At 36.2% G+C, this 17,774-nt stretch overlaps 1 protein-coding gene and 1 non-coding gene across 2 annotated transcripts in view; one reads left to right on the plus strand and one right to left on the minus strand.

Moving 5' to 3' along the window:
• The first annotated feature begins 2,337 nt into the window (after positions 1–2,337).
• Positions 2,338–17,774, plus strand: part of LOC147889336 (uncharacterized) — a 38,378-nt gene continuing 22,941 nt past the window's right edge. The window contains exons 1-3 of the mRNA XM_087392056.1: positions 2,338–2,364; positions 2,836–2,973; positions 3,135–3,249. Of these exons, the coding sequence (XP_087248182.1) occupies positions 2,854–2,973; positions 3,135–3,249 (235 nt within the window). The 5' untranslated portion in view covers positions 2,338–2,364; positions 2,836–2,853. The remainder of the gene's footprint in view (positions 2,365–2,835; positions 2,974–3,134; positions 3,250–17,774) is intronic.
• LOC147889337 (U6atac minor spliceosomal RNA) lies at positions 6,049–6,165 on the minus strand. Its single transcript, XR_015542964.1, has one exon. It is a non-coding gene; the product is annotated as a U6atac minor spliceosomal RNA (small nuclear RNA).

The following is a 17,774-nucleotide window of genomic DNA, read 5'->3' on the forward strand; positions in this document are numbered from 1 at the left end:
GCTTAGATTAGCATAGATTAGTTTATCCATAGAGGAATGAACTCCAAAGTAACCAATCAAAGCCATGCTAAAAAATTCTTGACTAGTTCCTAATCAGAGTCAGTGTTGCACTCACATGCGATTTCACACTCATAACATAACCCTGTGAGCAAACTTTCACTTTGATAGATCAATAAGTAGAGTTAGATTAATTGTTAATCATAGGCAAATCATACTTTCATTCAGTTTATATTTTGCATGCCATCCTTGTAAGGCCTTAGTGGCTATCGTTTTTCAATTTATGTACATATATGAGCCTTGTAAAGCCTTCAAGGCTATTTTTCTGACCATCCATTATAGATTTTTCAAAGATTTCATTAAATGGGCACACATTGTTGGAGCATTGTTGATCCTAGGTGAAGCAAGCACAAGCCATGTAGCACATCTATTAACTATCTACCCAAATCAAGCTATATTGTTCTAACATATGGTTTATTTAAATGGTGGCAGGCAAGTGAACACTGACCTTGGAGCTTGGACTACCCAATGGATTCAACACCTTTGTACCATATTGTGATTAATTTTGCAAACTCAGTATAAAGAAAAATTCTTATGTACCATTCATAGTTTCTCATCCTTTGGCCACTGCTGATAGAGTCATGATGCCTCTAGCTAGGGACCCTACCAATTTTTTGGTTGCAATATAGTTAAAATTTGCTTCAATTTAGTTTTCTCAAATATTTCAAATGCAACTTTTTGTAATTATCCAAATGATTAAATTAATTGTATGGTTCATTTGTTGATGGGATTGTTAAATCTAAACACACACACACACACACACACACACACACACACACACACACACACACACACACACACACACACGCACGCACGCACGCACGCACGCACGCACGCACACACGCACACGTGCGCATGCACGCATGCATGCAGAGACACACAAAGCAAAATATTGAGTTCTTTAGTTTTTTGTCACTAAATTTAATATTGATGAAGATTTTCAATCAATATGTATTGGTCTAATTTGACTTCTCTTTAATGTTTATAATCGATAAGTATTTTGACTTTCTTTTATTACTAGAAAATTAGCAAAGCACACACACACACACACACAAATTAATTGCCAATAAACTGTTGAGTTCTTTGGTTTTTTGTCTCTAAATTATAATTGGTGAAGATTTTGAATCGATGTGTCAGTGGTCTGATTTGACTGCTCTTTAGTACTTATAATTGATGTGTATTGGTCTAATTTGACTGCCCTTTAGTACTTACAATTGATGTGTATTTTGACTTTCTTTTACTACTAGAAAATTAGCAAAGGACTTGATTTCTTTCCTAATATGAGCATTTATAGTGAAGTGTATCTAAAACACACATGAGTATTGTTTTCTCAAAATCACATGCTAGCCTCTTCGTGCTGTGTCAACATTCGATCTTGCTTATGGGAATTCATATAATGGTTTCTCAAGTCACCATTGATGTAGATGCCTTGACCTCTATAAGTGCTAATATGGTGGCCCTAGTTCAAGTTTGAGAATATACTATGCACGTCTCCCAAGCCTTCATGAAGCTTTCTAGTATAGCGAGAACATAAGTATGACGTCCACGTTGTTCATTGCAATGCTTATATGTTAGTGCTTTATGCATTGCCTCCTTATGTGTGTTATGTATTGTTAAATTATTGTGATGGTTTGTGCTATGCATCCCTATCAAGGTATTGATTGCAAGTGTTCACTGTTTGTGTAAGTGTATGCATTGTGGGCTATGTGTTCTTTGTGTCGATATCACATGTGATTTGGTTACCATAAGCTTGGTAGTACTAGTCATTGCTTGCTATTGGTTGTTTCTTGGTAGCTATGAGTTCTCTAACAGTTTCATGTGTCACTCCTTTGTGTATAGTATTTTATGCACTGTGAGTCTTGTGTTGCGTGTGCTTATCACTGTGGCTCTGCAAGTGCCTTTGTGAGTGTATGCATTGTCAACACATAACACTCATTGCACACATCCACCAAGACAGTACACAACCCACAAAGGCAACGCATATAACCCACAAATCCGACACACCCAACACATAATCCACAACCCGTGTGCTAGTGAGACTATATCTTTCATTGTGCATGTTTGCGATTGATGCCGGTTTGTGAATGTGCAGACGTGTGTGCCAATGACTTAAGGGTCCCGGAAAGGTGTGGTAAGTCCAAGGGTAGTAAAATGAAGGCCTTTACTTTACTTTACGCCAAATTAAGAAATGCTAACTATAAATTAGGCATGCGTTCATTTTTTGTTTCATCAAAATGCCTTCTCTTCCCTTCCCTTCGCGTTTCCTTGGTCTCGTTCCATGCGCTCTATACATCGCGGCTCTTTTCTGTACTGCCGCTTTTTGTGCTTTATTCATTTCTTGTATTGCTTCCCATCGCCTTCATTATCACGACTTTTGCGTAGGTTCTGCCATCTGCGGTGTTGTTGCTTGTGCCCTAGGTTGCCTTGGCGTTTGCTTTAGAGACTGTTATTTCAACCGGCAAGATAATCTAAGAAACGCTCCGCAATCAAATTTGTAATTATTTGTTATTCGGCGCTGAGCTTGCTTGAGATAGCCCATCTCATATACGCCACAATTTTGGCTCTTTCTTCAAGTTCAGTGATGCAGGTTGGTAGGTACAAGTGCAATGGTTTATTGCTTTGCATGGGTATTTTTTAGGTGTATTGCAAAGGGAATCGAGTCTGATATCGAGCTATTTGTCATTGATGATGAGCTGAATTTCAATTTTCAGATAAGGAAGCCAAGCATGTTGTCTGATATCGCGCTTTGTGATGAGCTGCATTTCAATTAATTTTCAGATTCGGATCAAGCGAAGCATGGACAACAGATCAACAAAGTCAAGTCCCTGCTTGTCTGCAGGTCATTACGACGTTCAGATTTGTCTGAACGAAGTGGTTCGGGTGAGTCATGTGCCGAGGATCAACGAAGTGATTCGGGTGAGTCATCTCTCTTGCTTTGATTGATCGTAATAAAAAAATCCAAGTCAGAAGGTGGCCTCTTCTTTGAACTGTCATGGTGTGCCGTTTTACGTTGTTAGATTCCTCCTTACATGTTTACGTGTATCAGTCATTAAACGTTTCTTTCTATGTCTTGCCAGGTTATTTTTTCAAGCCAGCGGACTATACTCTTTCTATTTTTGTTAAAGTGGGGCTGGAGGTTTCTTCTATGTGATTTCATGTCTGCAGTCCAACTGAGTAATCAGGCAAAATCAGGCAAGGATGTTGTATCTATTGCTCCCATGAAGTTTGTGGCTTTCATCATTCCCCAAGACCTACTCAATGACAAAAGATCACCTCTTAAGCTGTTGTATCTATTACTCCCATGCATGTTGTGGCTTTCATCATTTTCCAAAGACCTAGTCAATGACAAAACATTTACCTCTTAATAAGCAATCATATATGCTTCAATTGTTCTTATAACATAAATTTAACCATTTCTTAAAGCTTTTTCTTTGAAGTATTGAAAATTGTATGTAAATAAACGGGTACTTTATTGAGATAAGAGTATGCTAAGATTGAGATGCCAAAAGATTGGGTGCCTTCTTATATTTTGTCCAAAGTTTTCCACATAGAGGTTCCTTATTTATGGTAACATGTAATAGACAAAGCACATGGAACATTTCATTATCTTTGGGTGGCCAAGTAATACTAAATTATGATGTTTTATAGTTGTCATTGGAAACATCCAACTATAAGAAGACCGGAATTCTCTATATAATGGTTTGGCTAGCTCACAAGCTCTAAGTTATAAGACTAAAATGGGTATAATGGTTGATTCATCAAGCTCACTTCCTCACAGCTTATGTTTTTAATGTGAAGCAAGAGCACCAAATCATCATATTTATCTAGGAGGATCCATCTACTTGTTCTTAGGACTGTGCAATTGAAAAGTCTTCATATGTCTAATAAAGTGACTCTTTGACATTCTAATCCTAACACACATTGCTTGTTGTGATTGGTGGATCTTTAGTTTCATCTCTTTGAATTTCATGTAAAGCATATTAATTATATGAAGGGATTGAATGTTGATGCGAAATAATGCTATATATTAGCATACAAATGCAAACATAATTTTTCTAGCACTTCCTTAATAGAGGAGTGTTGTAGCTAGAGACTTGATGATGATTTGTTGTATTTTTGCATTTTTTTGGGGGTAAATACTTGACCTATTTTGAGAGAATGATCAACGAGTCCCCACCTCTATTTATCTATCCATGTAAAACAAAGAGTGACTTGAGCATTCGGGCTCTTCCCATGCTCCCTTGTTTGTAATTTTGAGTGATAATGCTCTTTACAAGCCTTATCTTAACCTAATATCTAAGGATTATTATTTTCCACTTTCAATGAATTCAAGCAATAAGCTAATTATCAATTGTGATATGAGGTACCCGAACATGTGAAAAACAATCGCATTTTGCAATTGACGAGGAGAGCTTGTTCTAAAGTGTGAACATTTTGTGTACCTTATTAAGTTAAGGATATGCAAAGATTGAGATGCCAAAGGATTTGGTACCTAGCTTGAAAGTAAGAATTTCTAAGATTGAGATACTGAAAGGTTTGGCACTCTTCTTATATTTTTCCAAACTTAGTCACATAGATCTCATTTTGCAATTGATGAGAAAAGCTTGTTCTAAAGTGTGAGAAAATAGTGTACCTGATTAAGGTTAAGAATATGCGAAGATTGAGAAAGAAATGCCAACGATTTATAAGCATGCCATCTAAGCACATCAAACATTTCATTATTTTTGCTTGCTAAAGTAGCAAATACTAAATTATGATGTTTTATATTTGTCATTGGGAACATTGTCCACTATAAATTTTGTAGATAAGGAATTTTCTATATTGTAATTTTGTCTACGATATGGGAATTTTCTATATCATTCGTTGGCACAAGCTCTATAATAAGACTAGAATTGGTAAGATAGTTGATTCATCAAGTTCAACTCCTGTAATTGATCAAATTGGATTGTCAAGTTTGTTTCGCATAGCTTATCCTTTTAAGGCAACTATGTGAAGCAAAAGCACCAAATCATCATATTTGTCTAGGAGAATCAATCTACGTATTCTTAGAACTCATTACTTGTGCATTGAAAAGTTGTGGCCCTATAGCATTCTATTCCTAACAAGCCTTGCTTGCTATGATTGGTAGATCTTTAGTTTCATCTCTTTGTATTTCATATATCTAATTAATAAAAAGGAATCCAATGTCGATGTGAAACAATGATAAAATCCATATAATCAGCTATACAATAAACTATCTAGATGGTTTGCTACGGAAATACAAAAGAAAGCATTATTTTACTAGCATGCACTTGATGGAGGAGTGTTATAGCTAGGGATGTGGATGATGATTCGTGGGATTTTTTGTATTAAAAAAAAAGAGAATTCTTGAGATATTTTTTGAGAATGATTAGTTAATACTCCCTCTTTCTGAATTTATCTATCCATATGGAATAGGTACTTGAGTATTCATGCACTCTTATGCTCTCAAAACAAAGTGAATTCTATACAAGGATCCTAATATCTAGAGTTTTGTTATTTCTAATTTTAGTTAAAGGTGCCTCAAATTTATGAAAGGATTTCATTGAATCTACTCTAGCAAGATAGGATTTTATAAGAAAATTATGAATATTTCCATAAGGTTAGGGAGAGCTTAGGATTGGTTAAGATTGTCGTGTAAATGTGATCACATGTTTATCAGCCTGCCAACCATTGCCATAGCTCCCATCCCACTGACCATTTCCAAAGCTCCCATCCTGCCGACCATCGCCATATCTCCTATCTCCATGTCCTATCAGCTTTTGCTATTTGAAAACCCAAGTGATCACGACTCTTTCTGTGACACAAGAGTATAATTCAACATCCAGCATGCTTTCTCTCCAATCATTCAATTCTAGGCATGTTGTGAGGAAGATAACAATCCATCAAAAGTGTAGGAGGAATCCGAGGATTGCATGCAAAACCAACACAAATACCCAAGTTGACCCTCGGGTGGATCTTACCAAAATTTAAATGAAATTTTGGTAAGATCCACCTGAGGGTGGGTTGCCTTAAACATGTGTAAAGTGGAAAGCCTGAAGGCTTTTCCTGTCCTTATTGAGAATGACGCTAACCTTATCTATAAAACACAATTTATTTAGCTTCTTTTAGCTAAGAAGTTTCTTTAGAGTCATAAATTAGATCAATAGTTGACGGCTAGTTATAAATGGCCCTATCTATAATATGATTGTTTAGTCTCCTTTAGGCTTTTTGTTACTTGTTAATATAGATATTTTTATGACAAAATGCAACACTCTTTCTTGTCTTTAAAAAAAAAACAAAACTAGACAATTATCACATGAGCAAGATACCCTCATATCTAAGACATTCTAAGTTGTCAATTTGAATTGTACAAAACCTTTGAAATCATTACTTCAGTAGGTTAATTGCTCTAGATTAGCCAACATTGTTGAAATTAGGAAATAAGGAACTTATGTTTTATATACTGCTTCCAAAATGTCTTACATAAATGTTAAGCTCTCAAGCGGGTTGGATGATCTCTTTGTGGAAGAAAACTCATACATGATAGAATTTATTGATTATGTGAAGGAGAGTTTGATTAGGGGTCAAAAACCCTTTTTGAGAGATTGTACATGAGGTGAATAGGGTTAGTTACAAAAAGCTACACAGTATTATTGGAAATTCTAATTAGGATTCATGACTCATGTGTAAAGCACATTAAGACATCTAAAATTTATTGATATGTAATGGATATCAAATAGGGATGCAAAAGCTCTTATCAACACATTGTACAAGAGGTGCATAGAGTTATGTAAAAGATAACCCTTCTTGATATTTCATTGCATAGTACTAGGAAGGGGGAGGATGTATACATGCTATGAAATTTTGCATGAACCATAAGATTGAGTATATAGTTCATTCCTATCGGTTCCAGTTTCTCATCATTTCACTATTTTCACATCAATTTGCAATGAGGTGGTTCAAATTTTTAATGAACATGTATTAGGTCTTGTTGTTGAGACAAGGACATATGTATTTCATCGAACTATCCAATGTCCTTCAATGAGTGCATTCCTGAGTGGGTTGCCACAAAGTTCTGAGGATGATATTGAGGTATGATAGCAACATACACTATACACTCAATATAGTCAAAGTGCCTAGAACCTTGCAGGACTTATTTTTTAAAAGATCCAACCTTTATGGTGATAATGAATGCCACCATAACATAAACGTATAAAGCAAACATTGCTGCTATGTTTTGAATATGTGTAATAGACATAAGAGAAATATTCATCTAGCCAAATGCTTTTGCAATAGGTAGAATATGGTGTGTTTTCATTCTTAGCATGTGAATGATAGCCTAGTGTAGCTAGCTCACTTAGTGATCAGTTTATAGAGATGTTTTTATCCTTTTGGTCTACTCATATGCATTTGTCAACCAAAAAAAAGATGTCTGCCAAAAGAATTGGAAGAAAATCCTAAATCAAGCATCATGTGCACCTTATTGAATAGAATCAAGTACTCACACTTTAATGATACTCCTATGCACCTTCTTGACTAGAACCAGGTACTCACAGTTATACGATACTCATTCTTTTGGATGATACATCTAGTAATTAATACATCACATATGTCACTTTAGTCTATGTCTAGTTACTAGTTTTATACTGATATTATCATGGTCAATCACTCAAGTGGTACACATAGCTTGTAAGTGGTGGTAGTAAGTCCTTATATTGAAAGGGCCATTATATACTAATGCTAAAGTGGTAGTATTGAAAAAGTAATGTTATAATGTAGCCTTGTGATAGCTTGGAAGAAAACTCATTTTCTACCAATGCTATACTCGTAGGGTACTTGCATAGTAGAATATAAGTAGAATGGGGATGTTGCACTACTTTTGGGTGGTACTTGCTCTTGGTAAAAATTGGTTCCATTCTAATGTTTTTGTGGTATTATTGTAAGTTTGTGTGCTAGTATGGAAATATACTTTAGTACTTGTGAGCTTGACCTCCAATGGACATGGGGGGCAAGGCAAATGCTAGTATTGTTCTAGTTGGATACTTGAGAGGTAGGATGAAACAAGGTTTCCTAATGGAAATATGGGTGTTTATGGTAAAATTCCAGTAGGATACTTGGGTGATAGGATGCAACATGTAATATCAGTAGTATATTAGAAGCATGCAAGTCATTCTTTCTGATAGGATTGAGTTCAAGTATTCTTTTAGAAACAACCAATTCCATTAAGTGGTACAACAAGCATAATGAGGTTGTGTGCTAGCATGCTGTTTGATAGAGTACATTGGCCTAAAGAAGAGCCTAGTTAACTTCGTGAACATATGTGACAAAGTATTTGTTAGCTTATGAAGAGATATAGCCAATCTTTTGCTTTCTAATAGAGTACATTGTCCTAAAGTAGAACCTAGTTAAATTCCATGAACATATGTGGGAAAGTATCTATTAGCAAGGCCTTTGATGCCAAGATGTAGTCAATGTTTTACTTTTTGATAGGGTACATTGACCTAAAGAAGAGCCTAGTTACATTCTATGAACATATGTGGTAAAGTCTCTGTCATCTTACGAATGCAAAGTTTCTATCAGCTTACGAAGACAAAGTGCACATGGAGTTGTTAGAGGTCTTTACATTTTTTTTTGACTTAGGAATCAAGCCCATGGTAAAGCTCAGGCCACACCTATCCATGATCCGCTGACACAGGTTGTAGTCAAGGTCTATGAGATGCTTTCCTTAGAAGGTCCCATAGCACAGTTTCTATTGACAAATACATCAACTGGATCGAGAGAGGTAGCAAGTAAATTTGAAGGGGTGAGCAGGTCAAGTGGCCATAACTGAGGGTTTGAGTTCATCTTTTGAAGCATGGAGGTGACCATGGTGGAATCTTTATCTAAGCCCCCAGCTCCTCCTTTTCCTAAGAGAAGTTTTTAGTAAACTCAATCATGCACCCTCCACATGCATAGGAAATCCTTTCCCCTTGCTCCCAAGCTTCCATAGTCTTCCCCTTCCACACACAAATGTGTCTTCTCCCAATGCTTTTTGAATGATCCTCTTCTACTTCACCTAGTTCTCACATAGATATCTCTTTGAACACCCGCGTCACACACCTCTTCTCCCCACACCCTAGTCTCACCATTTAGGCCATATGTGGAGTAGCCGTAGGGTGATGGATAGGAATAGACAACTAGAACTAGCATGGCTACAGCTCGGGGGGTTCACCTAAAAAAAATTTAGTGCACCACATGCATTCAAAAGGAGGGGCATTTAATTCATCTTTTTGAAAAAATTCAACATGATTACAATAACAAGAGTTTTTAAATTTAACTTAAGAAAAAAATCTCTTAGTTCATAAGTAAAGAGAGGTGTTTTTATTGGGTGGAGAATTTTAGTTGAGTATTTTTTAAAATACCCCTTGAATGCATGTGATACATATGAATTCTTAGTAGTGCACCCCCCGAGGTCTACAGGTGGAGAGTCCACTACGACTGGAAAAGAGAAGACGAGTGAAGAATCAAACACAAGATCCACTTAAGATGAAGACAAAAGAGAAGCAAGTGCAGGGAACAAGTCAATCCTTAGCCAAAAACTAAAAAAAAAGCAACTCAAGACAAAGAGGTGTAGGGCAATGCAGAGAGGAAAGGTGGAAAACTCGTCCAAGACTAGTGATACTCAAGAGAAAAGGCAGAAAACTCACCCAAGACTAGTGACAATTTGGTGCAAAACAATGTGGAAACTAAGCAGGATGGGCCCACACTAGAGGCAAAGACTCTAGGAGAAGCAGAGAAGAATGGTTTAGAGGGTCCAAAGCATACTAGTACCATAACAATGTAGAACACACCTCAGAGTAAGAGGAAGGAATGGTGGAAATTCAAAGGATTACCACTGAGGCTTGACCAGGAAGTCTAGACTACCAACCTTATTATTAAATAATTGGACATGAACATGGACTTGGTGCCTTTATAGACAACCAAAACCACATCTACATCGGTAGATCACAAGGGGAAAAGGGGTATAGATGAATCAAGCGGCTAGGAGGATGTACCAAGACATCTAGATGGCTCATGAGGGCTTAAACTTAGTATGATGAGACTGTCAAGCTTTTGGAAATCTCACTCATCTAAAGAAAATCACAATTAGCTCCTAGATGGCCATGGACTTCTCCTTCACTAATCTAACAAAGCCATAAGATCACTCAAGACTGTCAACGGAACCATTGTCGCCCAATGCAAGCTCATGATACAGTAGGAGGAGAGGTTGAAGTCTCTCAATAATGTCAATGTTGAGTTGCTACAAAGTAAGAGAGAAAAGGAGGTACTATGATAATGAGTAATCACTTTCAAGAAAATTCAAGTGCTTCTTTAGGATCTTGACCAACCTACATAGTACAGAGCACCTAGGTGTGCCTTCTAGAAGAAAGATTCGAAGGATGATGAAGACACTATTGGACAAGGTGGTTAAGATTGGGTACTAAAACAAAGTGCTTCATATCGTGTGATAGACTATGTAGATCAGTCCACTTTTGCCATAATAGTACTCATGGTTGTAGGTAGCAGACAACTCAGTGAAAGGAGAAGAACACTTGGGTGAGGTGGGAACTGACATGGAGGACTAGGCTATTGCCCAAACTATATTCTTTTTGGATCCCAACATCTAGATGCATATAGGTGTAATTCATTTTGATAGACGTATGTAGAATTCTCCCCTCATACATTTTGATAAGGGTGCATAAACTTCACCCTGCCCATCATTTTAATGTTGAGGATCGATGGCATTTTGAAAGCATAAATTTTTGGGAATATAGTTTGGAAGATCTATGGGGGCAAGAGCCATGACCAATTGTTGTTGACACAACCATTTAGCCTAGATTTGCACAACCTATCCTCAAAGCAAGCCCAAACTTGTTGAGGGATAGGCCATGCTTATTAGCACAAAAGAGGACTTAAGGAGAAGATCTAGCGCATCCCCTTATAGAGGAAACTTGCAGTAGAAGTGTAGCCCTAGCAACAACAATAGCACTAGCAACAAGATCCACCTCACAAGCAAGAACACCTCCAGTCATGACAATCCACCTCCAACATTTGAGAGAGGCTAGAATGAGTCCAAGATGAGAATCTCGATATTTTGGGAAAATGAAATTGGGAGAGAGAACCTTACACTCTCCCATTTTTGGATCCCTTCCTCATACTCTTCTCATCTTTCTAACCCATCTTCATCTTGGCTCAACCACAATGGTTCTCTTCTTTCATACATAGTCACACTATGGATCTTTGGTTTGTTGCTATGTCCATTGTTTCATTAATTTTGGGAACTAGTTGTTGCATCTTCTTAGACTAAGAATGTCAAATTCTATTAATTTTGCAGGTTTTGTTATTTTACATTGATTAATTTAGAGTCTTTCATTAATTTTGGGAAGGATGCATATGATCTTTCTTTATCTCATTGATGTCATTTTAATGAGAAAATAAGTGAGATGCTTTATTAACTTTGGGAATGACGTATTTGTTGTGTAAACTCAAAAATCTTGTTCAATTGCAACATGATTGCACAAGCCACCTACAATAACTCACCTTAAATTATTTAGTATTTGACAATGAAAACTTGAAAAACATTCCAATGCACAATGAAAACCTCAAATTTCACATTGCAATGCCATATAAGAGAGTTAACTTTGTTGAATTATCAACCCATTCATATAATAGTTGGTGTAAAGATATAAATGCCATTTGTTTAAAGAAATGACCAGAGTGAAGCTAAGCTTGTTATCATCATCATGACATTGTAAATGATAATTGTTATGCATTCAACCAATAGGAAGGCAATGAGTTGAAGCTAAGATTATTATCATCATCATGGCATTGTCAATGGTAATTGTTACACATTCAACCAATAGGAAGTCAATGAGCTGAACTAGTCAATACAAGCCCTTATTTAAAGAAAACAGAACCTTAAGATCATTGAGTATTAACGTCCAAGAATTGAACATATGAAAGTGCTCAACCAATAGGAAGACAATGAGCTGAACTACTCAATACAAGCCCTTATTTAAAGAAACAAAATCTTAAGACCATTGAGTATTAGCTTAGGGCCAACTTCCAAGAATTGAACACATGAAAGTGCTCAACCAATAGGAAGACAATGAGCTGAACTACTCAATACAAGCCCTTATTTAAAGAAAACAAAACCTTAAGACCATTGGGTATTAGCTCAGGGCCAACTTCCAAGAATTGAACACATGAAAGTGCTCAACCAATAGGAAGACAATGAGCTGAACTACTCAATACAAGCCATTATTTAAACAAAATAAAATCTTAAGACCATTGAGTATTAGCTCAATCTACACTCTTGTCATTTACTTGATTAGCCCCTTCTAGGCTTGCTTCTTCTTTCTCATGCACGGTAGGTGGAATTTTGATCTTCTTGGGCTTCTTCCCTCCTTTTAGTGTCCACCTCCATAGTATTGAGTCTGCTTGCTCCCAACGTGTAGGATCTTTGTCATTGCACATCCAAAATTTCTCCTAACAATTTGCATACACTTCTTCCTCGCTTGCATTCTTCTTACCGGAACATGGTGCCCTATATTGTATCAATACCATGTTGTATTCTTTAGAGGAAGTGTTGGATTGAATTCAATATGTCTTAGCTTCACCCAACCAAATTGGATATATATTGTCGCTTGGCCTCACAAGAGCAAAGTCACCCTTTTTTACATCTATAAGAGGTTGGAATGTATCTTTTGGCTTGTTTTGTTGTGAACCACAGTAGTGGTCTTACAATGCCTTTAAACCCATGAAACCTTCATTTTCAGTACTAGTGTTCTATTCTGCTGCATGTGTTGTCGGTGGCCAAAAGCCTGAACATATATCTTGACTTTGCATAGTTGATGCAAATTTTGACAATGCATTGATCATATTTTCCCAATACTGTGTCACTAGTGTAATGTATATAGAATAAGGATCCAGTGAGCCTTTGTCAATGCAATGCTTATTCCAATATTTTATATAGTCCTTTATGCCATTCACCACTTGAGCACTATCTTTTAAGTACTCACACATTGGAAGTACTGGTCGTTCCCCAACTGGCAACAAAGGTTTCCTAAGAGTATCTCTTTTCCACAACTCTATGCCACCACCCTTTGGCATCCAATGATCTTGCATGTGATTCATTTTGTACTGCATTAATGGAATGCCATCTTGCATGAAAAAATGAAAATGTAGTGGCTTTGAATGTCCAATAAGTTTATCCTGGCCTTCACATAAGTAACCATCAATAAACCCTTTATTTAAGTCTAGAATCTCTGTCATCATAAAAGGGGTAGGCCTTGAGCTTGTGCACTCGTTGAAGGTTTTCATAAGATGTGCTAGAGTGAGAGAATGACTTGTTGTCCTCAACTGCTCTGAAAAATGGCTAAACAATGCATCAATATCTTCATGGGTATGACCAACCATTAAGGAACCCACCTCTATCATTAAGAAAACCCACCTAGCCACCATCAAAGATAGGTATGCAAAAACATATCTATTTTTGTTCTCCGATCCACAATTGTCTAATTGCAACAAGAGGCAAGGTGGAAGAGTTTTGAAAGCTGTAGTGGATGTGTTATATGTGCTTGCAAGCACTTGTTGAGCATAAGGATATGACTTCCCATCCATTGATAGATGAATATCCATGGCTGTCCTCGAGGTCACACAATTTAGGAGCTGGCTTGAAGTATTTAAAGAACTATGTACAAGATCACCATACTCGTGCTTATCTTCTCTTTCCAAGTTACAAAAATATAGTGCTAATGATCCCACGATAAAGTTTGGGTCTACTAGCCAAAGACCAAGCAAAAAATGTCCATATGCTTCTTGTCCATGTTAGCATTCCAGTTAGTGATACTGGCAATTGATATGACTTATCAATATCTTTTGCTCTAACTTTGAGCCTCATTATGGCTATCCTCTGTTGATCCATCTTATCATGTATGATGCATAAGACTTGTTGAGGGTCCCTTCTTTGATTTGTAACGCCATGAATAATATACATGCTAACAACTCATTTGTTGTTTCATATGCTCCCTCCTCTCTACTACAAAGAGCTTTTCACGTTCTGCTGGTATCTTAGTAGCACCCAATTTTAACTTGATTGCACTACAAAGGCTACACTTTGAGAATGTGCTTGTATGAGAAACCGAGACATGCTTGAAGTCTATGTTCCAAATTCTATTGAAGGTCGAATTTGGAACCTCTTTGTACCCTAGCTCTTTAATGGTCAGATTGATCCCATGCATTATGTCCACTTGTTTGTACATATCTAGAATGACAAGTTGTGTTTCTCTCATGCTATCTATTGTTGTTCGAGCTTTATGCGGCATCCTTTCAGCATTGTTATTCACAAAGTCATGTAATACAGCTCTTGCCATCTCCACATGATCCCACCCTTTTCTAATGATGCCTTTGTTTCCATGCATGGCATTTGTGCATCCAACATTATGTTGCTCCTTGTACCTGTAGTATGAAGTTTTAGAAATTGTGTGCAATTCATACCATGCCCTACAACATATTTCCCTCCCATCAAAGCTAAACAGGTGTGACACAACACCTTTTGAATCAATCCGCATAGCATTAGTGAAGCTATTAAAGATATAGGTCATTTGATTCTCCAAGTTCATGCTCCGAAATTCCGCTCTCATTTGCAAAACCGAATTACGATCTACAATCTGGCAATACTTCAACTTACAACAATCTATAAGTTCCACTTGTTGAACATCTTCATATGTGCACTTCTTTGTCAAATGGCATTCAATTTCCTCTCTAGGCTTGTGATTGACCATATGATATTTTCTTTTTTTGCAAAGTGGTTCGACATTTAGGCAAGTACTACCACTCGCATCATGCGCTTTGGAAATTTTCAACCAATCATCCATGTAGCTTTCATAGACTAAGGGTTGTAATAATGAGCCATACTTAAATGTGATCTGATCTATTGACCATGTCCCTACCACTGGAATAGAAACTTTAACCTTTTCACTGCTCAAGTTCTTTGAGTGTGGTATGCTACCTTCCACTATCGCTTCAACATCATTTTCACCTAACTCTTGGAAGTTTACAACCTCATATGGTTGTACTAGAAACACTACCCCTGTTTTAGGTGTTTGTGCCTTATCCTTAGCCCATACAAGAACTTTTTGCTCTCTCCATGTCTCCCGTACATCATGTCCATCTAATTTGCTAAGTTGCATACTGACATTATGTTCATGCATGTCGACCTCCTTTGCAACGCTATTTTTATCATAGATCTTTAAGTTTTCTTGTCCCACCTAGTAGTGCTTCCCACTGCATCTCTAAGTTTGCATGTATCCATTGTTGGAAAAGAAAGTTCAGTGTCTGCATCGAAACAAACATTGACTGACACAGATACACATGAATACCCAATTTGCACACCCTAACATAAGCCACCTGAATCATTGTTGAATACTGTACCATGTGCAACAATAGTGCCACTAATACCAAGTTCCACCATATCACCAATGTTGAGCATATTGCCTATAGGATGTTCATGACATTGTGTCCAACATCATCATCTTATATAATTCATCTCTCTCTCTCTCTCTCTCTCTCTCTCTCTCAGTGTGTGCCTACAGAATGTTCATGTGTCCAACATCATCATCTTATGTAATTCATCTCTCTCTCTCTCTCTCTCTTGTTGACATGCTAATTGGGAGCCAAAAGTACAACATTGGTTTGAAAGCAGATCTTTGTCTCTTGTGCCCGATGGAGGATGAAAGTTCAAGATCCATTTTAAAATCGATCTGAACTATCATGCATGGTGGATGATAAAAGTTCAAGATCGGTTTAAAAACCTATCTTAATCTCTCATGCCTCATGAAGGATGGAAGTTTAATGGTGGTTTCAAAATTGATCTTTGTCTCCCATTCCTGATTTAAGATAAGTAAGATCATTTTAAAAACAATCTTGATCTCTTATGCACGATGGATGACAAGAGTTTAATATCAGCTTTAAATCTAATCTTCATCTCAATCTTCATCCCTCATGCTGAAAGTTAATATAATTTCCAAGACCAATCTTGGTCTCTCTTGTCCTATGGATGATGAGCTATCAAGAACAATTTTGAAAGTGATCTGGTATAGAATGCATGTTAAGGATTTACGTAGAAGATCACATGTAAAATAGATTGTGGTCACTCACATGCAATGGAGTTTGAAATTTCAAAACCGATCTGGATCTTGATCTCTCATGACCGGATCAGTTTAAAACCGATCTCAAACTCCACCATGTCATATGAAGGATGAAGCCAAGATTGGTTTTAAAATGACCATGGTCTCTCTTCATGGAAAAGATTAAATTTTTGTTAAAACCGATCTTGGACTCTTAGGTGAGTTGGAGGATCATTGATCAAGATCGATTTTAAAACCGATCTTCATATCAGATGTCGAATGGAGGAAGAGAACTTGAGTGTTTTTAAAGCCAATCATGGTCTCCATCATATCATGTGCAGGTTCAAGCCAAGATCAGTTTTAAAACCTATCTTTGTCTCTCAAACATGGTAAAGTTTAACATCAATCATGGAGTCTTATGTGTGGTGGAGGATAAAAGTTTAAGGTCGGATGAAGGATGAAAGTTTGAGATTGGCGGTTTTAAAACCGATCTTAATCTCTCATGCCACATGAAGGATGAAAGTTGGAGATTGGTTTTAAAACTGATCATGGCCTCCAACATGTCATGTGGAGGATGAAACCAACATCAATTTTAAGGACGATCTTTGTTTCCATCATGGAAAACTTCAAGATCGGTTTTAAAACCGATCTTGGGCTCTCATGCATGTTGTGGAGCATGAAAGTTTGAGATCGAATTTAAAATTGATTATGGTTTCCATCATGTCCCATGGAGAATGAGTTTTAAAACCAATCTACATCTCTCATCATGGGACAGTTTAAGATCGGTTTTGAAACCGATCTTGGACTCTCATGCGTGGTGTGGACTAAAATATATTTAAATGTTTTATTATGGGGTTTCAAAGATATTTTAATTAAAGTGTGCTAAAATACATAGTATAAACGTAATAAAATTACTTATATTAATACTTTGAACCTTGAAATTTATCGTGAACCTAAACTAAAACGTTTTGTTTCAATTCCCTATCTACCATTTTATTTTAATTCCCTAACTAATGTTTTATTTATCCTAACAAACGTTTAATTTAAATTCCCTAACAAATGTTTTATTTATTCCTAAATAAAATATAATTAAATGCTTTATTATGGGTTTTAAAATATATCTGATATATTTCTCCTTATCAAAACATATTTTAATGATTAAAGTGTACTAAGATACATAGTACAAACACAATAAAATTACTTATATTAATACGTTCTACTAGAAATACATTTCTTAATAATAGTAAAATATTCTATGATAACTCATTTAAAAATAATTTATATTCATACGAAGTTCCATTTTTCCATACTTTTATCTATTGCAAATATGTTTTACTAAATAAAATATAAACAGAATACGAAAACATATTTTAAATCTCTTCCATATTATATCTATTATTAATTCAATTATTTTATATTCATACGTTTTATTAAAATATTTTAAAATATATTATTAAAATGTTATCAAAAATATATATTGCTTACATTTTAATAAATAAACCCTACAAAATATAAAATATGTATATGGAATAAACAAAATATATTAAATACTAGGTCACTCTTTCACTA

This window comes from Dipteris shenzhenensis, chromosome 20, assembly GCF_047967505.1.
Source record: "Dipteris shenzhenensis isolate YYH24624 ecotype China chromosome 20, Dip_SZ_1.0, whole genome shotgun sequence".
Lineage (NCBI taxonomy): Eukaryota > Viridiplantae > Streptophyta > Polypodiopsida > Gleicheniales > Dipteridaceae > Dipteris > Dipteris shenzhenensis.